At 40.9% G+C, this 23916-nt stretch overlaps 1 protein-coding gene across 1 annotated transcript in view; it reads right to left on the minus strand.

The window, feature by feature from the left end:
- Positions 1-5850: 5850 nt before the first annotated feature.
- Positions 5851-23916, minus strand: part of KIF11 (kinesin family member 11) — a 40283-nt gene continuing 22217 nt past the window's right edge. Inside the window, exons 13-23 of the mRNA XM_006113174.3 lie at positions 23299-23487; positions 21929-22136; positions 21268-21440; positions 19930-20052; positions 18739-18897; positions 18155-18294; positions 17058-17337; positions 13316-13538; positions 12899-13053; positions 12414-12530; positions 5851-6227 (exon numbers count right to left, since the gene is read on the minus strand). Coding sequence (XP_006113236.2) covers positions 6099-6227; positions 12414-12530; positions 12899-13053; positions 13316-13538; positions 17058-17337; positions 18155-18294; positions 18739-18897; positions 19930-20052; positions 21268-21440; positions 21929-22136; positions 23299-23487 — 1896 coding nt within the window. The 3' untranslated portion in view covers positions 5851-6098. The remainder of the gene's footprint in view (positions 6228-12413; positions 12531-12898; positions 13054-13315; positions 13539-17057; positions 17338-18154; positions 18295-18738; positions 18898-19929; positions 20053-21267; positions 21441-21928; positions 22137-23298; positions 23488-23916) is intronic.

Consider the following 23916-nt stretch of genomic DNA (forward strand, 5'->3'; position numbering starts at 1 on the left):
TCATTTTCACAGGCATCAAATTCACTTACTTTAAAACAAACAAAATGATACACCAAGGCCTTATGCTTTTTAAAACAAAGTGCTAAGAATATAGTATTTTTAAAAACTAAGCTACAAACTAAGATCACTGAGAAATATCTGCTGGATAGTGTGTTTTTTCTTAATGAGTTTATTTTGCTCCTATAATTCAGAGAAATGCAGATCTGATTTTGTTAGAGAGAAAAAAAATCTGTAAACTAGGCTACACCCCAAAACAAATTTTAATAGACTACATATAAATACTGCAAAACAGGGTTCTTCATAGAAATGGTCAGAAACTATTACATGTACTGGAAAGAAATCACCTATCAGTAACTGAATTTCCACAGTAAAAGCAGTTTTATGCCTGCTATTCACAGGTACTAATCACATTTATGATAGCAACCTTTATAAAGACAATTTAATTAACTTTATCTTATTACAAATAATAAATTTAGTTGCCCTACAATGAAAATCAATTGTCAACATAAGCTATGGATAACATCTAATAAAACTGCCCTTCGTAAATCTATGATTAATAAGACTGGTTTCTGCATTAACTAACAGACATCATAAAATTTCCTTTCTGGCACTGACTCCATCTATGCAAGGAAATTCAATCCGACATGATGAACCTAAAACAAACTGCCAGAGCATATGAGCAAAAGTTTGGCGCCAATCATTATATTGTCACCATTTGAATATGTAGCTATCTGACAGATTGGTTTTGAAGTGACGGTAGCGTGTATTGCTTTAATTAAGTCACATGAGACTCTGAACAACAAGTGATAAACGATCCATTTTTCCTTTATTTTCAGAACAGCTGTGTAAGGTTCTATTGATACTAGCAGAAGTTATATGGGAGGTGAACAATCATTTTCCCAAAATAATTTTTACACAGAACAGTGGTTATTTCAGTCATTACTCTGAGATTCCCGTCATGATCAAGATGTCAAGGGTAAGGGGTTCCATTTATTACAATGAAAGTGGATACTTGAATTCAACAAGGTTATGCGCTCAAAGCTAGTTTGTCCAGCTAGTGAATTACAGGGTGATCTTACTGTAGATTTAGGAGTTTAACACTTTCTTTGATGCAAAAAGATTCCATACCGATCACTTTTTTTAAAGGCCCATTGAAGTCAATGAGAATCTTTCCAATTATTTCAATGGGTCTTTAACCAAACCAAACCAAACAAAAACAAAAACACAAAACAATTAAATAATTATATTTACCTTGAGGGGACCCAAAGTCACTTTACAAACTGCAGGATATGGATACCACTGAAAAGCAGTCACCACTGGGGTGAAGGGTGGCAACAAAAAAGCACATTACACAGAACTGGGGAAAAGAGGAAATATCAACTAAGAACTGTAAGCCAAGTCCTCCCAAGTGCCATTGGATCTTTAGTGTCCATATGGAACAGACAGGACTCTGGTTTCTTTAGATTCCTTACAGTGGAATAAAAAATAAGTGTTAAATTTGTAAAACATTGAAGAATATGGCCTAATCTTCCAATCTATTAGCTTGGTACGAGTTAACTGACTTTAGTGGCATCATTCCAGCGTAAAACCATGGGGAAATCAGCCCTATGAAGTGCTATTTATTATTATTGAGTGAAAACTGAGGTGCTGCAGTAATTTCTATAGCATAAGCTTTATTTTTAAAATATATGATAAATTCCTAGGAACATGAATATTTCCTAAATTTTATTTTCCAAGTTGCAGATTTTTTTTTGTGGTGAACTGCAGAACAGATTTCTTTGATTTAAAATAAATGTTAAAAATAAAATAAACTGTAAAAAAAAATACAATTCTGACCATAAATAAATGATATGTTTAGTCTACCAGTATCATCTATGTTACAGGCACATGGCTAGGTTAAAATTAAATAACTTTAATTACTAAAACATCTTAAATGATTAAATCTGGATTTTAAAAACATATTTTACCATGTTTAATTTTTGCATCTCTCAATTTGAAAAATGACAACTATTTTAATTATTATTAAGGGTCATGGTGGATTTTCCATCAGTGACCATTTTAAAATCAAGATTGGATGTTTTTCTAAAAGATATGCTCTACAAAGTATTTTGGGGAAGTTCTATGGTCTTGTGTTATACAGATCAGACTAGAGGATAACAACGATCCCTTTTGGCCTTAGACTATTAATCAGTGACAAGAGACTAGATATTTTCCTACATTGATTCTCTGGAGAAAATTTTTCCCTTGCAGGTCTCATGCACTGAGAAATTTTTCCCTTTCGGGTTCTCATGCACTGAGAAATTTTTGCAATTTTAAATTATATTGTGCCTTACTTTTGGGGCCAACCTTTTAACTGAAAAAGAAAAAAATATAGTTAAGAATATTTGTTAATCTTTTTCTACCTTTTTATTTTTAAGGTGTCCCAAACCACTTGTATTCCTCATCTCATGCCTTTTTGAGGGAAACAGCATTTTAATGTTCTAAGCTTTCCTCATTTCCCCCTACCTATTTAACAAATATGTTGGATGGCAGGCAGTATAATTGGGAAGCCCCAGTCATTTTTGATCTGCCAAAAATCAACCAACCAATTTAATTCTTTTCTCTCCCCCAGTAAATTAACCTTGCTTCAGTACTGAAATTCCCACTTTAAAACATGAGCAGGTAGCCTCTCCTGCCTGGAAACACACCCACACAGAGTGCTCAGCTGCTGTGCTCCCTATCTCCTTCTGGGTCCCCCCCCCACACACAATTTACATAAACAAGTAAAAAAACCTGCAGCTTCCATTTTACATCAGATGACAAGCCTGTTGTCTCCTTGAAATCATAAGCTAGACAGTTTCTTCAACTTCTCAATTTGCATTCCTTCATGTTGTTCTTGTGGTAGGGTAGTGGAGTTCTGCACTCCCAATGGAAATCTCAGGCTACTTTGATTCAGAGAAAGCACCTACAAACACATGCTGATCACAGCATTGCACTATATTTTCAATAAAGAAAGGAGCTAGAAACTTCTAGACCAGGCATGTCCAAAGTCCGGCCCACAGGCCAGTTGCGGCCCGTGTTCCGGTTTAATACGGCCCCACAGGTAATTTGGCAATATCTATTTTTTATGGCTCCCAACGAATCCATATGTATTGAGATGAATACATTGTAAAATCTCAGTTAATGTCAGTTGGTCTAAATCAGTTATAAATATATTTGGACACAACATGTATACTTGGTGTTATGTTCCTGTTCATATTTTTTTTAACTTAAAAGTTGACAGACAACCTTTATTACCAATAATATATAATGTACTTTACAATGTTCCTGACATATTTCAGCTTCCTGGATTTTTTTTTCATCTGGCCTTCAGATATGAAAGGCAGAGTGATTTAACATCTGTTTAGATTTGTCATCCATGTGACGAAATGAAAAGTATGCCGCTTGCAATAAACTTTGCATAAAATAGTTAATTTGCATTTAATTTTAATGGTTCAAAGAATGTCAGGCAAAATGGTCGGCCCTCACGCATGTTCACTTCATCAAATCTGGCCCTCTTTGAAAAAAGTTTGGACACCCCTGTTCTAGACCCACCATCCTGAGTGCACTCTATGGTGCTGTTATGCTAGGGACAACCAGCAGCAACATTTTCCAGTGCACTGCTGGAAAAAAGAGGGGAAAGTCATCTGCCACAGAGTTTAAAGAAAAAACAGAAGATTTAACCAGTGGAGCATTGCCCTCATTATTCCTTCCTTACCAGCCACTACTGCATATAAGAGTTCATTTAAATCACAGACAATATCCCAGTTGTATAAATGTAACATCATTGGAGGCCAAATTGGTCAACCAGAGTCTTTTTTAAAAACATCTCCAACTCCACTGAAATTTTCCATCATGGCCAATGAGACTCCTCCAGGCAGGGTTAATAGCTTGCTGCTCTTTTATTGGAAGACTACACTCCCCTTGTTGTTAGTTCCATTATGAATTCAGTTGCTGGTTGCTTACATATTGCTTCCCTTCTTGACACATTCACCATGAAAAAAATACTCTTTCCTTTTAATGATCTTTTATTACCTTGCATCATGTACAGAGAATAACGTTTATTTTTATTATTGGGAATGTACATATGGTAGTAAAAAGAGGACAAGGCTTTTTGTTATCTAGTGCTACTTCACCAAGATCTAGGACTTCTATAAGCAGTGTTGGGCTCTTAAATCACTTATGTTCATTCCTTTAGTTTGAATAGGAAACTGTCTTAAGCCCTGCTCTGTAGTCACACCCTAGCTCAAAGTATGCTAAGCAAATTGAGCTACATCAATTGCATAGCTTATTTCAAAATTGGGAGCATCTACACAGCACTTATTTCAAAATAGAGCACTCTTCTTCCAACTTCCCTTACTCCTCATACAGTGAGGGTTATAGGAGTCAGAGTAAGAAGTCCTCCAGCTTGACAGTATTTTGACATTATTTCAAAATAATGTTGCTGTGTAGGCATACCCTCATTGAAGTATTTTGATACTAAAGCTTTTAAATATTATTTCAGCTACTGCTGGTGAAAAACTATAATGCCTATTTTAAGTATTGTTTTCTCCTGCTTTCAACCTCTAAAAGTGTTTTATACACCTGTTAACACAAACAAGCATTGCCATCATTTGAGTCCTTGTTTGTATGTCAGCAAAATCAGTATGTCAGTAAAGGCAGAAATAGCAGTCACAAGCATGTGAATGAATGTTAGTGCTGCAGCAAAGCATGAGACAGTAGTTTGCATATAGATATTTAGTGTGGCTATTTAGAAGAATCGCTAGAAATTGGCAATCAAACTCAGTTTCCCCAAATGGAATTTCTAGTTATGCTACTTAAGATGCTACAATAAAGTCCAAATCCAGACATTAAATTGTAAATTGCCACTGCATTGACATACATTAGAACTATGACAGATGTTCCAGCCTAAGAAATTTGCAGTAGTTAATGGAAACAGCAACTCCATGCCTTCCTCCCCTCTCCACTAGATAAGTAGTGGCAGACATCTAGTGGAAGAAAATACAATTACATAAAGATAAAAATAACCAGAGCCCACTAGTTCATGGCCATTCTATTCTCAGGTCTATTCTATGCTTTTAGCCCTCTTGGTTGAGGGAAACCTTGGAAATCTGTCCCAAGTGTAAATGAGGGCAGCATCTTCCTAAGTCTGTGGCTAGCTTGAAGCAATAGCTTTGAGATGTGTACTGCCTCATTCTTAATTTTGAGATTACTATAGTTTGGACCTCCTCATCCGGCACCCTCAGGACCTGACTGGTCTTGAACAAGGGGATTTGCCAGACCAGGAGAGGTCCCGTCTTCCAACATGGCCCATGCTGCCCTGGGCTAGGGCTCCAACCTGGCTCCACTGCTGCCTACCTGTCTGTGGTTCTACAGCCAGGACCAAAACTCCTCAACTGCCGCTGGGGCCGGAGCTCTCTGGCTGCTGTTGCTGGCCCCTGAGCTCTGCAGCTGAGGCTGCCGGGCCTCTGGCCCTGCGGCCAAGTGGTAGCAGAACTCCATGGCTATCTTCCTTCAACATGGTGCTCCCAGCTGAGTCCCTGCCCACCTTCCCACCCCACACTCCTACCCCGTGCCCCCACCTGCCTATACCTGGGCTCTGTGGTCCAAGAACATCCATGGTCCTGCTGGATGTTCAGGTACAACAAGAGACAAAATAAGGCAGGCATAAATGCAGGATACCAATATTTACAGTCAATATAATAAACACATGAAGAAGTGACCTATTTAGAAAGCATGATCCCATTTGCCCATGTAGCTTTAAATCTGTTGGTTCTATTGGTTTATAAGAAAGGGAAAATGGGTATAGAAAGAGACTAATTAGCTAGAAGCTTTATATTTTAAAAGTCTTTATTTAACATACAGATCCATAATTTGAAGTTTTAAAAGTCTGAAAATGGCATGTTTGAGTTACAGTGTATAAAAACAATTCAGACAAAAAGACTGGTCAACTTCCAGGAAAAATTTGATTTTTGCAACAATATATCACTATGTACAGCACCTAAAAATGGTTGAGAAAACAGACTAAGCAGAAAGATCAGAGGTAAGTTTTAGAAATGTAATGGTCTGCATTAAATAGCTTAGTTCAGTGCTCTTAAAGGAAGCTTAGTCTTGGGAAGAGGCTGTTCTGTAGTATCATCCATCTTGGATCTCTCCAAAATGCTTGTAGATTTGTTCTCTTTATTATCCTTTTTCACACTCTTTTTATGCTACAGGGTTTAAAGAAGTTCAGTTAGTATTACACCTTTACACACAGTGCTAAATGCAACATTACTCTCCATTATCAGGTTGCCCTGTAATTTTGCTCACAATACTCAAAGCATGAATAATTCCCAGGACAATTACACTTGGTTCTTTAGGATACAAGAGTTTTAGAAACTTAAGACATTAAGATTTTTTCCTTAAAACCAAAAAGACAACACCTTTAGGAATGCCTGAACGTATCTAAGAACTAATTTGTTGGAAGTAATTTCTTTTAAAGATTGCTTTTAACATAGTTAGTGAGAGGGTACCCATGGCTGCAAAGAGACAAGTTTATAAACAGCACACTTATTACTAATGAAAGCAAACCAACAATTACTATTCCACAGAGGTTGTGCAGTTAGATTTAAATCTGATTCTTGTCGGTAAACTTAAGTGCAACTTTTAGGTTTCTGGTAAGTTACTCCTGAAGGAATTTTGCACCACTGCATTGGACAGAATTCATTTCCTCTGCAGATTTTTTCTTCTTTGTGGAAAACACAGTTGTGAGAAAGCACTAAAATTACACTGTTAATCCAGCAGGGGTTGCTGTGGAGCCAGAACAGAGAGCAGCTGGCCATAGCAGTCAGTAGCAGATAGGGATGAGACTGCAGTCCTTAAGAGCCCTGCCAGTGCGGCCAGATGAGGCTCAGGAGGGAGGGAATGCACAGACAGAACAGGGTACATGAAGCTGCTGGTGGTCACAGACTGGGGTTCAGAAGTGTTAGTGGGGGAAGATAGATTGGTGGGGGCTGAATGGGAGCAAGGGGTGCAGTACCACATAGGGATGGGGGAAAATAAAATGGGGATGTTAGGCAGGGATGTTAAATTTGGATTAATTGGCTAATTGAATAATCAATGCAATTTGCATTGACTATTTTATTAGTTGATAAGGGCACCTCCGCCTTTGAAGCGTAGCAACAGCCCCAGGGTGAAAGTGCTCTCTGCGACTTTTCAAAGCAGCAGCACCACCATATGGAGCCTAGGGTCAGCAGCTGACTCCGGGATCCAGCGGCACTGCTGCTTTGAAAAGAGTCCCCAGCTGACCCTTGGCTCCACGTGGTGCTGCCACTTTGAACCCCACCTTCCCCGCTGCCTCTTTTTGATAGAGGCAGCAAGAGGGGAGGAAGCAACTAGTCGACTAGTCATTTATATCCCTAATGCAAGGTCAATGAGGACGAGGCAAGAAGGGGTGCAGGGACACATGGGGACAGAGGCAGATGTGCCTGACTGAACAGGAAAGGCTAGGAGTCAGCCACCAGCATTGGAAAGGCTCCCCACTCCCTAACAATCTCTTTCCCAAAGAAACTTCTACCCCCATACCCAACAACTCTGAATTCACTCCCAGGTTCTTTCCCACCAATTATTTCCCTCTCCCTCAGCTCCTCTGTTTCTCCTGATTCCCCCAGGCCTTTGCACTGCTTCTGAGGGATGCAAGGAATACATTTCTGTATTGTTTAAATGAATTACTGAAAGTTCTGGATGAATATGCCCACTAAGGAATCTATTTGTTAAAAAACATGTGCCGGAATCTTTTTGGTTGTGTACCTTTTTGGATGCAGAGATAAAATGTCTTGATATCTTAAATGACTGCTTCTTAGAGCAGCTGGTCTAGAACCCATAAGGGAAGAGGCAATTCTTGATTACATCCAAAATGGCACACAAGATTTGATCCAAGGAGTAGATATAATTGGACCACTTGAAAATAGTAACCATAATGTAATAAAATGTAACATCCCTGTGGTGGGAAAAACACCTCAGCAGCCCAACACTATGACATTTAATTTCAGAAAGGGGAACTACACAAAAATGAGGTTAAACAGAAATTAAAAGGTACAGTGACTAAAGTAAAATCCTTGCAAACTGCATGGAAACTTTTCAAAGACACCATAATAGAGGCCCAACTTAAATGTATACCCCAAATTAAAAAACATGGTAAGAGAACCAAAAGAGTGACATTGTGGCTTAAACTAAAAGAAGCACTGAGAGATAAAAAGGCTTTGTTTAAAAAGTGGAAGTTAAATTCTAGTACAGAAAATAGAAAGGAATATATAATCTGTCAAATTAAGTGTCAAAATATAGTAAGAAAAGCCAAAAAGGAATTTGAAGAACAGCTAGCCAAAAACTCAAAGTAATAGCAAAATGTTTTTTAAATGCATGAGAAGCAGGAAGCCTGCTAAATAATCAGTGGGGCCCCTGGACAACTGAGATGCCAAAGGAGCACTCAAAGAGGATAAGGTTGTTATGGAGAAACCAAATACATTCTTTGCTTCGGTCTTCACAGCTAAGGATGTTAGGGAGCTACCCAAACCCAAGCCATTCTTTTTAGGTGACAAATCTGAGGAATTGTCCCAGACTGAGGTGTCATTAGATGAGGTTCTGGAAAAAAAAAACTAATGAGCTTAACAGCAACAAGTCACCGGGACCAAATGGCAATCACCCAAGAGTTCTGAAAACTCAAATGTGAAACTGCAGAACTATTAACTGTGGTTTATAACCTGTCCTTTAAATCAGCTTCTACTCCTAATGACTGGAAGATAACTAACGTGACACCAATATTTAAAACTGGCTCTAGAGGTGATCTTGGCAATTACAGACCGGTAAATCTAACATCTGTACTTGGCATATTAGTTGAAACTATAGTAAAGAATAAATTATCAGACACATAGATGAACATAATTTGTTGGGGGAAGTCAACATGGTTTCCGTAAAAGGAAATCATGCCTTACTAATCTACTAGAGTTCTCTGAGGGAGTCAAACAAATATGTGGACAATGGGGATCCAGTAGATATAGTGTACTTAGATTTCCAGAAAGCCTTTGACAAGGTCCCTCACCAAAGGGTCTTAAGTTAAGTAAATTGTCATGGGATAAGAAAGAAGGTCCTCTCCTGGATGGATAACTGTTTAAAAGACAGGAAACAAAGTGTAGGAATAATTGGTAAGAGATAACTAGTGTATCTCCCAAGGGTCTATACTGGTACCAATCCTGTTCAAACTATTTATAATGGATATGTAGAAAGGGGTAAACAGTGAGATGGCAAAATTTGCAGAGGATATTAAACTGCTCAAGATAGTTAAGACCAAGGCACACTGTGAAGGGCTTCGAAAAGATCTCACCAAACTAAGTAATAGGGCAACAAAATAGCAAACAAAATTTCATGGCAATAAATGTAAAGTAATGCACATTGGAAAAAATAATCCCAACTACACATACAAAATGATGGGATTTACTACTAATTTAGCTATAACTACTCAAGAGAGATCTTCGAGTCATTGTGGCTAGTTCTCTGAAAACATACACTCAGGTTATGTCTAGACTGCATCCCTCTGTCAGCAGGGGGATGCAGATTAGGCAAGTTGACATTGCAAATGAGGCAGGGATTTAAATATCCCGTGCCTAATTTGCATAAAAATGGCCATCACGTTTTGCCAACTCAGCACTTTGACAGCTAAAAGCAGCAGTCTAGAGGGGGATCTGTCAAGAAAGAAAGCCTTTTCCGGCAGATCCCTTATGCCTCCTCCAAGGAGGCTTACAGGATCTGTTGAAAAAGGCTTTCTTTCTCGACAGATCCCCCCTCTAGACTGCTGCTTTTAGCTGACAAAGTGCTGAGTCGGCAAAACGTGGTGGCCATTTTTATGCAAATTAGGCACGGGATATTTAAATCCCTGCCTCATTTGCAATATCAACTTGCCTAATCTGCATCCTTCTGCCGACACAGGGTTGCAGTCTAGACATACCCTCACAGTGTGCATTGGCAGTCAAAAAAAGCAAACAATGTTATGAATCATTAAAAAAGGGATAGAGAATAAGACAGAGATCATCTTATTGCCTTTATATAAAACCATGGTATGCCCACATCTTGAACACTGCATATAGAGGTCGCCTCATCTCAAAAAGATATACTGGCATTGGAAAAGGTTTAGAAAAGGGCAACAAAAATGATTAGGGGTTTGAAACAGGTGCCATATGAAGAGAGATTAGAATGACTAGGACTTTTCAGCTAAGAAAAAAGACTTGGGGGCAGGAGGGCGCGAAGATATGGTCTATAAAATCATGACTGGTGTGGAAAAAGGGAATAAGAAAAATTTACTGTTCTCATAATATAAGTAGTAGAGGTAACCAAATGAAATTAACAGGTGACAGGTTTAAAACAAACAAAAGGAAGTTTTTCTTCACAGTGGATGGACGGGCTGTGGAACTCCTTGCTAGAAGACGCTGTGAAGACCAGGACTTTAAGGGTACGTCTACACTGCATCTGGAGCTTGAAATAAGCTACACAATTTGAGCTATGCAAATTGTGTAGCTTATTTCAAAATTTGATGCTGTCTACACAGCTCTTATTTCAACGTAAATTGCTGTTCCAAAATGTCCCTTACTCCTTGCGGAATGAGGTTTACAGGGACGTCAGAATAAAAAGAATATATTTTGAAATAAAGGGCATGCTCAAAAGATGTGAAATAGGTCTGCATCATAGACGTAGCCTAACAGGGTTCAAGAAGGAACTAGATAAATTCATGGAGTTTATGTCCATCAATGGCTATTAGCCAGGATGGGTAGGAATGGTGTCCCTAGGGCCTAGCCTCTGTGGGAGGCTGGGAACAGGTGACAGGAGAGGGATTGCTTGACCATTCCCTGTTCTGTTCACTCCCGCTGGGGCATCTGTTAGAAGACAGGACACTGGGCTAGATGGACCTTTGGTCTGACCCAGTATGTCTGTTCTTATATTCTTATTGTTAGACATATGTACAGACAAATATTTTAAAATAAATAATCTAAGTTTTTGAAACTGGCAATTTTACTGTGTTGTTCTGACAAAATATGAAGTATTGTGTGAAGAATTTAATTTTTGGTGCAGAATTTCCCCAGGAGTAAGCTTAGTTCTTTAGGCCCAAATAAGGTGAAGTACACACATACTATTAGGTGTTCAAGGATATATCAAACAAATCCTTAGAAAATTTCATCTCCCTCATTGAAATATATGTACATTTACAATATATAAAATAGTCTTTATGGACAGCCTGGAAGATTGCCTGTTTAGTTTCCAAAATGGAGAGGCTATGTTCAGCATGGCACGTATTTAAACCCTGGAGTGCTTCAGTGATTTATGACCAGATTAGCCAAAAAGATCAGTGAGGTTTTGCAACTCATCTTCCCACAACAAGGACCTCAGTATCTTAAAGGAGATCTTATAATTAGATAGTAGAAAGCCTTTGAAAACTGTCCATCCTTTAGCTATCCAAAAGCAATCCTAGGTGAAATCAGAGCAGCTCTGAATACTTTACCAAGAAGTGCCCAGAGGCTAACTATCATAAAATAAAAAATAAACAAAACAAAGTTCACCAGTTCCATCCCCAGATGGGAGTACTAATCTGTTGCAAAGCCATTAGGGGAGATGCTGAGCAGTCTCATGTTAAAATATGAGTTGATGTTTCCCTGCGCTGCCTTCAAATTTGAAAAAAACCCCTTACTTTCAGCTCAGTTTGCTGGGGAAAAACCCCTCAAGGTAAGGAAGGAATTTATTGGCTGCTTCTTTAAATCAAGATATTTATGGCCTCAAATTGATATTGTGAGGGACTAAGACTGATCACAAACCCATACTGACAATGCTACACAAATGCTATTAAAAGGCATGTTATTTAACTACTTCTGATCCTACTATATGGGTTGAAACTCTCTTAACCAGGATTCTCTGGTCCGGCAACATCCATGGTCTGGTACAGATGTTGCAGAACCAGGAAGCCCTGGTGGAGAGCCAATGGCATGAATCCCTGCAGGGCTGGCAGGGTAGAGGGCTGCCCAAAGTGAACTGATGGTAGGGCCACCCAGTGTGCCGTGCACGGAGCTGCCCAGCGGGTCTGAGAGCTCTGGAGGGCACGGCTACCCAGTGGGTCCCAGAACCACTGCAGCAATAGCTGCCCAATGAGATCAAAAAGGCAGTGGGGCCAGCAGGAGGTGAGGAGCCAGTGGGGAAGTGAGCAGGCAGGCAGTGTCAGGGTCCAGAAATGACCTCCCCAGGACTGACAAAATCCCTCATCCGGTAACTGTCAGGCCCCGAGGGTGCTGGACCAGGGAGGTCCAACCTGTAGAAGACAGTTACTCCACTCTGCCTTCTGGTGAAATCCAAACCTGTCTGCAATCATTTGTAGAAATTACCTGGAAAAAGGGAACACCTCCATTTGTTTGACAGCACACACTTGTGTCTAGGGAAGATTTGTCACTGAAGATACTTCCATTAAGTTCCTGTACTATCCCTTCTTCCTCCAATGAGTCCTAAAACCATAAAAGTTTCCAGTTTACATGAATGGCTAAATTTATAGGAGATTTACAATCATTTGTTCCAATCCTTAAAGTACACAGCATCATTTTTTGAGATTATAGATCTTTATATGAAAAACTATCAAGCAAGAGATCTTTTCAACATAAGACTTTGTTTTATTCTATCATGCATTTTTTGAGGTTTGCATTAACACTCACATTGTAAAAAGATGAGTGCTATGCAAAATGTAAAAGCTTCCAGAAATCCATGTTTACAGTTACACTGAAACACCACCCAAGTGTTGTACTATTCATTAAATTCCATACCTTCTGGATAAGTGGTTACAAAATGAAGCTTTATGTTTATACCATCTCACGTTTACCTGATCCACACACTCTTCTATCTCCTTGATAGCACTATTTAATGTAGCCATGAGTTCTGGTTGCTGCCGTCTCAATTGCTCAAGCAGCAAGTCACGAGGTTCTGTTCTCACAAGAGTCACTGGATATAAGTAGTCTTTTCTCTGTGGAGTTGTCCCTTGAATAAAGTTGATGTAAAAATGAATGTAATTATTAAACACTTCCAGCTTTCACTCTAATTATATCTCCGATTTCATGTTAAATGAAATAGAGAAAGCATTCTCTGTAGACTTTCTTGTCCACATTAAAAAAAAAATCCAAGACTATCAATTACTTCATGTTCCCATCAGCTTTCTCTTATGAACTCTGTACTGAAGTAACTTGCTATAAAACCATTCCCCTATGAAATCATTCTGCTTTTTATCCCTTGCTGTGAATACCTGTTGGAATATCCACTTTAAGTTCCTCCTGCAGGAAAGCATTAACCTCAGTCAATCCACACTGTGTTTCCTCATGGAGTATCAGTTTTTGCTCCAGGAACATCTCTTTAGCATCTTCAATATGATCAAGGAGGCTATTCAGTGAGCTTTGTTCAGCAGCTGTCTGTCTGTTAATTTGGTCTGTGAGTTCAGCAACTGATGCATTACAGCTTTCATTTGTTTTCTGAAAGACAGAACACCAAATTAACAAGAAAATTAAGGTTACAGTATCTTGCCTAACTAGTAGGGGAAGTTCACATTCAGATTGTGTCAACTAAAGTGAAATGTGAACTTGACCTCAAATAGAAGAATTTGGCTTTGCTGATTTATATTCATTTTGAAAGCAGCATTCAGAATACAGGCAGTCCCAGGGTTACGTACAAGATAGGGACTGTAGGTTTGTTCTTAAGTTGAATCTGTATGTAAGTCGGAACTGGCGTCCAGATTCAGCCGCTGCTGAAACTGACCGCCAGTTCTGACTTACATACAGAATCAACTTAAGAACCCCAGGCGTCCCCAAGTCAGCTGCTGCTGAAACTGATCAGCAGCTGATTCCAGGAAGCCCGGGGCAGAGCAACTCTGCCTCAGGCTTCCTGTAGTCAGCGCTGGTCAGTTTCAGCAGAAGCTGACTTGGGGACGCCTGGGGCAGAGCAGCTGAGGTGCTGCTGGATTGCTCCAGTAGCGTCGCTCCTCGGTGCTACTGGACCAACCCAGCAGCACCCCATCTGCTCTGCCCCAGGCGTCCTGATTCAGCCGCTGCTGAAACTGACCAGCAGCGGCTGAATCAGGACCTGGGGCAGAGCAGCTGGGGTGCTACCGGGTTGGTCCAGTAGTGCCCAGAGCGGCGCTGCAGGACCAATCGGCAGCACCCCAGCTGCTCTGCCCCAGGGTCCAAAACAAAAGCCTGGTCTGCTGGGGGGGGGGGGCACACTAGCTGCGCCCCCTCCCCCCCCAGCAGACCAGGGACACGGGGAGCAGAGCCGCAGCGGGGTGCCGCTCCTCTGAGGCTTTGCTCTGGCAAAGTCTCAGAGTCGCGGGACCCCACCGTGGCTGCCGCTTCAGTCCCGGTGCCTGTGGTCTGCTGCGGACGGTCCCCAGCAGACCACAGGCACCGGGACTGAAGCGGCAGCCGCGGCGGTTCCTCGCGCTTCTGAGGCTTTGCTCTGGCAAAGCCTCAGAAGCGCGGGAATCCGCCCGGTGCCCCTGGTCTGCTGGAGACGGTCTCCAGCAGACCAGGGGCACCGGAGCAGCTTACGAACGGGGCTCTCTTGCCCCGGAGCTCGCAGGTAGCAATCCGCCACCTCGACCTCCGGGGCGAGAAAGCCCCATTCGTAAGTGCGGATCCGACATAAGTCGGATCCGCGTAAGTCGGGGACTGCCTGTAGTCCATTTCTTGCAACGCATATGCTAACCTTTGGGAACAGATGCCAATAAGCAGTCACAGAACATAGACTTTGTTATGCTGGCTGAGATTACTGGTTTCTCAGATTCAGTATTAAGTCTCCAGTAGTCAATAGCACTAAATGCTTCAAAGTAAGGTGCAAAATAATAGCATATTGGACAATTCTGGCATAGAGCAGCTGAAAGAGGCTAGAAAGATCGCTTTCTGAACTGTAAAGTTTTTATCCCTCTAGGTTGCAGAGAAAGTCTTCCAGACATGAAGCTTGCATGAACAGATAGTATATTTTCTCCCTGAGTTTTCAGACAGCTTGAAACATTTATCTCTGAATTTATTCATTGGGGTGTTGACTCTGAAGTATAGTGACACTTGAACTAATTTAATACTGACAATTATTTATGTTACCAGAAGCATGGAAAAATATTGAGTGTGAAATCCACGAATAGGGAAATTGTTACAGAGAAGGGGGAAAAAAAAAAAAAGACAAGAATGGTAAAGGAAGAAAAATAAAGGAGAGAAATAGCAGTAGTCCTGAAAGAAAACATTTTCCATGACTCATGCTTAAACTAACTTAATGATAATTAAGTTTAGGTACACCTGAAAGTTATATTTTATACTTGATCACTGTGCAAACACTCCCACATCAAATGTTGAATAAAGGATGCATGTAAGTTTTCACAGGGTGTCCCCTAAAGTTTCACACCAGCATTCAGGCCGTGACTATGAACCAGATTAAGTTGGATGCTCTTTTCATGCTATTTGCATTTCAAATTCCAACTCTGTGCTCTAAACTTCAATATTGCTTTATTAGCTTCCACTTAGATTGAATTTCCATTTTTTTTAAAATGCCTGTTTGGCTCAGAAAGGTCTACTAATTTGCCATTTAACCATGCTGTTTCTCCTTTAATCATGGCATGTGTTTATTCTACACTATAACAGACCTCTATATACACAAGAGTAACATTTAGTTATTCTTCTTCCATGGGTACTGATTTTAATCAAATTGTAGTTCTTCGTGATAGAAGTAGTTTTATTTTTTTAAATACAACTCCTGTGTTACTTGGTGTCAGCTGCCACAAACAGACAGGCTATTATGTAAGATACCATTTAGAAGCTCAGATTATTTTGCTAAGCCTAAACAGATTTTGAAATCTTACCAGTTTATACATTGGTGATTACTATTACAGGCAGTCCCCGGGTTACGTGGATCCAACTTATGTTGGATCCGTACTTACGAACGGGGCTTTTCTCGCCCCGGAGGACGCAGGCGGCGGGACCGCCCAGACGTGCTGCGGTCCCACCACCCGCGTCCTCCAGGGCGAGAAAAGCTGCTCCGCATCGGACCCAGGCAGTGGGACCGCCCAGACGTGCTGCGGTCCCGCAGGGTCCTCCGCAGCTTTGCTCCACATCTCCCTGGTCCGCGGCCCCCCCCCAGCAGACCAAGGAGACGCGGAGGATCCAGGCGGCGGGACCGCGGCGCATCTCGGTCCCGCTGCCTGCGTCTCCCTGGTCTGCTTGGGGGGGGGGGGGGGGGGGGGCAGCTAGTGCGTTGCTTCCCCCCCAGCAGACCAAGCTTTTCTCGGGACACCTGTAGTAGAGCAGCTGGGGCGCTGCCGGTTCGTCCCGCAGCACCGCTCTCGGCGCTACTGGACCAACCCGGCAGCACCCCAGCTGCTCTGCCCCAGGCGTCAAGTCAGCCACTGCTGAAACCGACTAGCAGCTGCCTACAGGAAGCCCGAGGCAGAGTTGCTCTGCCCCAGGCTTCCTGGAATCAGCCGCTGATCAGTTTCAGCAGCAGCTGACTTGGGGACGCCTGGGGTAGAGCAGCTGGGGTGCTGCCGGGTTGGTCCGAGGCGCGGCGCTGCGGGGACCTACCCGGCAGTGCCCCAGCTGCTTTGTCCCAGGCGTCCAGATTCAGCCGCTGTTGAAACTGATCAGCGGCTGATTCCAGGAATCCCGGGGCAGAGCAACTCTGCCTCAGGCTGCCTGTAGTCAGCCGCTGGTCAGTTTCAGCAGCGGCTGAATCTGGACGCCAGTTCCGACTTACATACAGATTCAACTTAAGAACAAACCTACAATCCCTATATTGTATGTAACCCGGGGACTGCCTGTACATATTGCAGGATTGAATATACAATGTTATAGGAACCAAGAGGCGAGCCAACCTGTGTCTTGATCAGGAGGCCTGTAGCATAGTCAAAGTTGAAAGATATACATATGGCTTAGAATATGTGTAGGTACAAATCCTACTTTCTGGTTTATTCCACTGAGAATTTTTCATTAGACTGTGAAGTTATTGATTACCCTCTGAAAACACTGAAGTCGCTCCAGCTCACTGCTGAAGGAGGATATCTGTTGGTCAGTAAGGCAGCCAATCTTAGTATTTGCAGATTCAACCCATCCATCTGTCTCTTGACACGCAGTGGTGAGACTTCTGCAAAGCTGTTCACAGCATTCAGTGGACTCCTCCAGCAACTTTTTGTCCTCCCTGTTTACCTGCCTGATCTCTTGTGAGAAGTCATCTAAAGATGCAATGTATCTGTTGCGGTGGGAAGTTGTACAACTGACAAGGTCTGTAGTTTGCCTGCATGAACAGATTTATAATATATGTCAGAGGATTGGAAATGCTGATTTACAAACATCATGCATTTAATATGATTTGATAACCGCATCAGTGACAGTCTAATTTCAAAGTAAGCCAGATCAAATCCCGTTCTAATAAGAGAGCACTGAAATGCTTTCTGTTTAAGCTATTTATTCAGTCAAGTTTCCATCAACAATCTAGTATTACTGCAGGATTTAATAAGTAGTTATATTAATTTTGGCCAAGACTTTCAAGAGAGACTGTCCACTTGATAAGCCTTATAAGCATCTCAATTTTCAGAAAGTACCAAGTACCCAACCAAGGCAAATCAGATCTCTTCAAATGGTCTCAACTTGGGCCTTTACAAGTCACTCGCCACTTTTGAAAATCCTGGGCTTTGATGTTCAGTTCAGTCAATGAGCCCATTTAAGTGACAGATTAGTTTATATTAGTAGTCAATATTCTTGCAGAACTGAGTGTAAACATGCAGCAATAATCAGGGAGCCAACCCCAAATCTAGATTTCATCATAATCATAGGAGACATATTTGCTGACCACTCACGAATGTATGGCTCCTGAAAAAAATAGAAGCTCTTGGTTGTAAGAGCCATTAAATTCTTCTCAAAGCTGAGGTGAAATTAGTTGCACATACCCTCATATATTGGAGAAATCTGAAACAGGATCTGAGTTGTGTGGCAAGACCCACCTTTAATAGGTAGGGCTTATCCAAAAAGAACGTATTGCCTGGTAATTTACATCCTTGGTAATCTACGTAAGACAATATTGTAAGTATATGAAAAACAAATTTATTTCTTACAAACAGATGTTTTCTTGGACAACAGCAATATTGGTCTTCAAGTTTCCTCCTTTTTTAGATAGACCAGTTAAATTCTGCTGGGTTTCCTGAACCAACAAATTTAGTTGTCTTTGAAGAGAAGCAATGAGTTGGGTGCTGCCCTATTAGGAAAAATGTAGAGTTATATATTGGATTGGGGTATTAACTGCATCAAAGTCATCATCACTTTCAAAAGTAATAAATCACATTTAATAGACTCCTTACAAAAGGTATTGTATAGCACACCAAGCAGCAGAACTACATTTTCAAGCCACAACTACTAGCTGTGGTTGTGTAAGAAATATGTAAGCAATGGATTCACTTAGATTTTGGAGTGTACTGTGATCAACAGCTATAGGCCATTCCGTGAGCAGACGTGATATTTCCACCTAGAAGCAGCATCACAATTGAGGACAAGCAAATTAAATGGATGGGGAAACTATAGTTACTGACTAAGGAAACAAGTATGAAAACCTACTATACAGGAGTTTAAGTCAAGACAGGTAAAAACAACTAGGTACAAAATACCTAAATCAATGCTTCTTGCTCTAAGAAAAAGGTGATACCTCTGTAAGTGCCAGCTTTGTCACCTCTGCTTCCTCCTTTAAATTCTCACAGTCATTCTGAAGTTGAACCAGAACACAGGTTATATCTTCCTGTAATTTATTCAGAGCAAGACAGTGTTTTGTAAAGAAGGTGTTTGTTTCCTCTTTATGTCCTTCCATCTTTATAGGGAAATAAATTACATTAAGATTAGACAAGGAAACCATGGGTTTTCAAAAACAGCACTATGACTCTCTCACTCTCTCTCTCTCTCCAATAAAATATGGTGGATAAACATATTGCAGTTGTTGCAGGTAGGCTTTGTAGAAGTTTGAAGTTAAAGAGGGGAGGTTGGTATATTAGGCAAATGGCTTTTCTAAACACAAAGGATGGTGTGAACAAAGCATAGTAGAATGAGAACAAAAGGGGACATGTTTGAGCAGGACAACAGCAAAAATGCACTAGAACACTTCAAACATTAGAAAATAAGCTACACACTGAGGAAGACAGCAAGCCAGTATGGAAACTCTAGACAAGGGAGATGTGGTCAGAACAAATGAAGAGCATTTTGGATAAACTGCAGGCAAAAGAAAGAAATGAGGGCAGGGAGGTTTAAGCAGTGTTCTTTTATCCAAAACCTCCAGGTGCCAAATTCTGACATTTGGGCAACTGAGAATGTATGTTGATGTGGGGAATACATGAGCACACAAAGGAAGAGGTCACTAAGGGTATGTCTACACAGCAGTGTTATTTCGGAATAACGGATGTTATTCCAAAAATAACAGTCTGCATCTACACACAAGCAGTTATTCTGACAATGTCGAAATAATGTTGAGCTGAAGGACTTCTTACTCTGTCTCCTGTAACCCTCATTGTACAAGGAGTAAACGAAGTTGGAAGAAGAGTGCTCTATTTTGAATTAAGCTATTTCGACTTAAGCTATGCAATTATCATAGCTTAAGTTGCATAGCTTATTTTGAGTTTAGTCCTGCTGTGTAGACACACCCTAATGGAGAAGCAGATTTGGAAGTCAGAGGTAACAGATGAACCCATAAGGCAGAGTATGCAGGTGGACAAAGCCAGATCAGAGACAGGGACTAAGACAAGAACTTTGGGAAGAGTCACTGAGAAAGTGTTCAATAAGGTAAGTGAACTAGAAGAACACTGCAAGGAGAGTCCAAGGAGAAATCTGTGTGCAATATCCATACATTTACCTTTTCAACAAGAGCTGAACATGTCTTAATGTTATTCTGAAACTGGCAGTTTATTCCCAATACAAATTCTACCACAGGCATCAGACTATTTAATGTGCTTTCTAGTCCGAACTTATGATCTTCCTAGAAAGGATGGAGAGGGAAGAGAAAAATCAAATATCAGCCAATTCCTCCATTTAAGTCTGCAAAAGATGGTTTTCAGACTAATTTGAATATATTCAAGGCCCTGTAACTTATGCAATTGCAAGATTTGCTCCATAATGTACCTGGCTGTAGAATTGTACTCCAGAATCCTAACAATCATTAGAAAAAAAATGTTCATAAACCGTTTATTTGGGAAGATAGCTTTGAACATGTGAATAGAGTACAGGAAACCCTCGCCATTAATAGTGGAAGTGTTCCTGCAATCCACCATGAATAGCGAAATCCATAAATACTGAGAATCATGGGGGCAGGTAGCCACTGGGGAATGCAACGTGGAGGCCGGGTTAGGGATGTTAAATGGTGTTTAATCAGCTAATCAACTAGTCGATGGAATTTCCATCAACAAGTTGATATGGGGGTTGGGGGTGAGGACACTGCAGACACACAGTAGGATTAGATCCTGTCCCTGGGAGCTAAGTCCACTGCAGCTCTGGCTTTAAAATGTATTAAGAACTGCCAGGTCTTAATACATTTAAAAGGCTGAAGTGCTGCCCGGGGGGAGTGGAGCAGGGGGAGGGAGAAGAGGAACAGAAACTGGTCATGAGCTGGTTCCCCCCTATGCCTCTGCCTTCCCTGCAGAGATGGTTCGGGGGGGAGGTGGGAGGAGGAGAGAAGACCAGCTCTTAAACCTGCACGGGCTCCTCTCCCGGTGATAGAGGCAGCAAAGGTGGGGGAGGGAGAGTGCTACTAGTCAAGTCACTAGTTGACTATCAAATAAGCATGTGCTTATCCGATAGTCGACTAGCCACTTACATCTCTAGGCTAGGTAGCTGTGGAGACCATTAGCCACAGGGAACTCACTGCAGCTGCAGTTCTGTGTCCCCCCCCCCCAGTCCAGGACAGGAGACCTGCAAATAACGATTCCATGAATCACGAGTCTCCTGTATAAACCAATACCAACCTACTTTTAAAAAGCCTGAAACAGTGGCCCAAGAGTCACTGCCCCATTTATCTTACTTCAAGATGTATGGATTCAACAACTGTGCAGTTATGGACTCAGACAGGTACTGAATTTAAAAGTTGTTGGTTTTTTTTTTTTAAATATAAATTGACTAGACCAAATTTATGAAGACATTTTAAAGTAGGAAAGAACCATATTACCAAAATAGCTCCAGAGCATCTAGATTAACTAACCATCAATTTCTTCAACTCAGCTTTATTTTTTACTGAGAGAGTCTCCTGTTCTAGTATTTTTTCAGAAAGCCAAGAAGTTTCAGCAGATAGCATTTCCACAACAGAGGCAAAAGATGAAGATACGGCCGATGCAATAACATTAGTGGCTGAAGAGCTGGCAGACAGAAGGTCACCTATAAAAGATAAATCGGAACCTTGAACCAGTGCCTCTCAGCCACAAGCTTTACCAACAAGACAGCAAATTGGAGTGGAAAAGCTGGCGTTGGCTGCCCAGCCACTGCCTGCGTGGGAAGAGGGGGGTAGGATTAAGCTCACCACCCTCTGCTTCATAGGATGATGCCCTATCCCCAAGTTCACTGGAGATCCCACCCCACCTCTCTACCGTCAGCAGGTCCCTTATCCTAACTTCCTAATAAGGGAGCCAGCTCCATCCCTGGGGCAGCCTGTGTTGGTTGCCTGGATTGGAGTAGATGTTTTGGCATAACTTCTACTGTAATGGTATGACTACCCAACTTGGAGCATCATTGGCATGACAAAATTCAGCCCTCAGTTTTTAGTTCCTTATGTCATGCCATATCCATTTTAGGAAAGTCTTTGGTATTTCTGCTGCATATAGTTTGTTAGCAGTCAAGAGAAAGACCAACACACTTATTACACTTACCGAGTAAATTAATATAAGATTCTAGCATTAGTTGTTGTTTCAGACTGTTCTCATTAACAGAATCTTGTATTTTGCTAAACAGAGCATTCATTTGTCCTGCAAATCTCTGCTGGGCCTTTGCGTTGTGTTGATCAACTACTTTTTTACGATCAAGTTTTGCATGGAGACCAGATACATCTTTTGTTGTTTCTTCAACTGTACTAAGCAACTAAAATTAAAAAGAAAAATGTACTTGGTCAATCTTCAGTTGAACCACATTTAGCATCAAAACAGGATCCATTTTAGTCTTCATTTAACTTAAGATGAAAACAGCCATATTGTTTAAAGTATTGGAGAAGGGAAGCCAATAGTTTACATTAACATGTTTAGTATATCACTGTGGTTAGTTTCTTAATCCTCGTGCAAACTATAACCAGGTGTTCAGTCACTCAAAGTTGCATGGAAGACATTGTTGATTCTGATCAACTTCAAGAAGACACACCACAGCTACAACACCCCATCAACCTTTGCCCCTCAAAAATAGGAAATGAAGGAGTATGGTGATGTACCCTTTCTGCAGTGTTACTGAAAGACTATGTAGTAAGTACGTGGTTCACTATGACTGACATTTAAGTGGTTTCTCACTAGTGGCTTGACTGCCATTGTAAATAAACATCCTCATTTGTTCCCCCCCCCGCAAAAAAAAAAACCCCAAAAAAACAAACAGCATCAAAGCTCAACAGGAAAGTCAGAAAAGAGGGGTTATGTCATGTAAATATAGATACAGGATTTACTAGTTTATAGAAAAAAAGTTTCCTAGAGCAAGTCACTGGTGTAAGAATTAAAAGCAATAAGCATGAAATTATCAATATGCCCCAAAGTGCAACAATGGCATAACACTGTTTGGTGAGCAGTTCATTTAGTAAGCACAACAAACTCTATAACTTTACTGCAGATCTCCTCTAAGAAGTGTTTTCATCCTAGTTCTCCCCCATACTTTTATGGGACAGTTTACCACATTTAGGGCGGGAGGTCATCTCTCAAGATGTCATGTAAGATTAGCATTTTCTGGTTCATTGCATCCTGTGGTGATTCAAACTGGAAGAAGCTCAGAGCCTGTAGGGCAGAATGGCTTTGAGGAAGGCAGCATGCTGGTTAGTGAAGAGCTAAACAACGGTCACAAACTTGCCACCTCAAGTGATGTCCCCTCCCCATCACCATGAAGTTAGTCAGTCCAGAGTCACTGTGGGGATGAGTCCATTCCAGATGAAATTGAAAGGTTTTCAAAAAAATTTCACAAATCCTCCCCTTAAAGATTAAGTATATTATTGATAGAATTGTTTAGAGTGCAGGAAGTTACACCTGAAATTAGTTATCAGAAATGCAATAACCTTGCTAGCAGTTCCATGAAGCTTTTCTTCAGTGTTCTCCAAAGCTGAAGACACATATTCCTCCTCCATAAGATGAAACTTCGTTTCTTGTAAGTTTTTCTGAGTGTCTGCCAGTTCTCTTGCCCTGATCTGCAGATCTGTTTTGCATTGTTCAAGCTCATCTTTATTAGTCACAAACAGCTCAGTGACCTAAAGTGCAGTTGAAATGCAGTTAATGAGATAATGCTTTTCAGAAATTTCAAGTCCAACTTAGTCATACTTCCAAATCATATATTCGTTAGAAGGAATATCTTCTCTCCCAATATCGTGACTTATGCCAAATTATCAGATAACTGGTCCATTACAAATGCAGTCTCAGTTCTAAGCAATATTTTTCTCCAAAACAGGAAAACATGATTAATCACAAGAAAGAGTTTGCAGAATAATTATATCCACTTACAGTTCTCCTACTAAAAATCAGCCTAACCAAATAGAAGAAATTATTCATTATTATTATTTAATTTAGCTAAAAGCAGAGTTTGTAACATCAGCATTTGATAGCTTTGTGGTTCCAAATCTTGGAATAATGTTTCCTATTCTCAGATTTAGCATATTACATGTGTATAATGAAGAGTCACC

This window comes from Pelodiscus sinensis, chromosome 8 (assembly GCF_049634645.1).
Source record: "Pelodiscus sinensis isolate JC-2024 chromosome 8, ASM4963464v1, whole genome shotgun sequence".
Classification (NCBI taxonomy): domain Eukaryota; kingdom Metazoa; phylum Chordata; order Testudines; family Trionychidae; genus Pelodiscus; species Pelodiscus sinensis.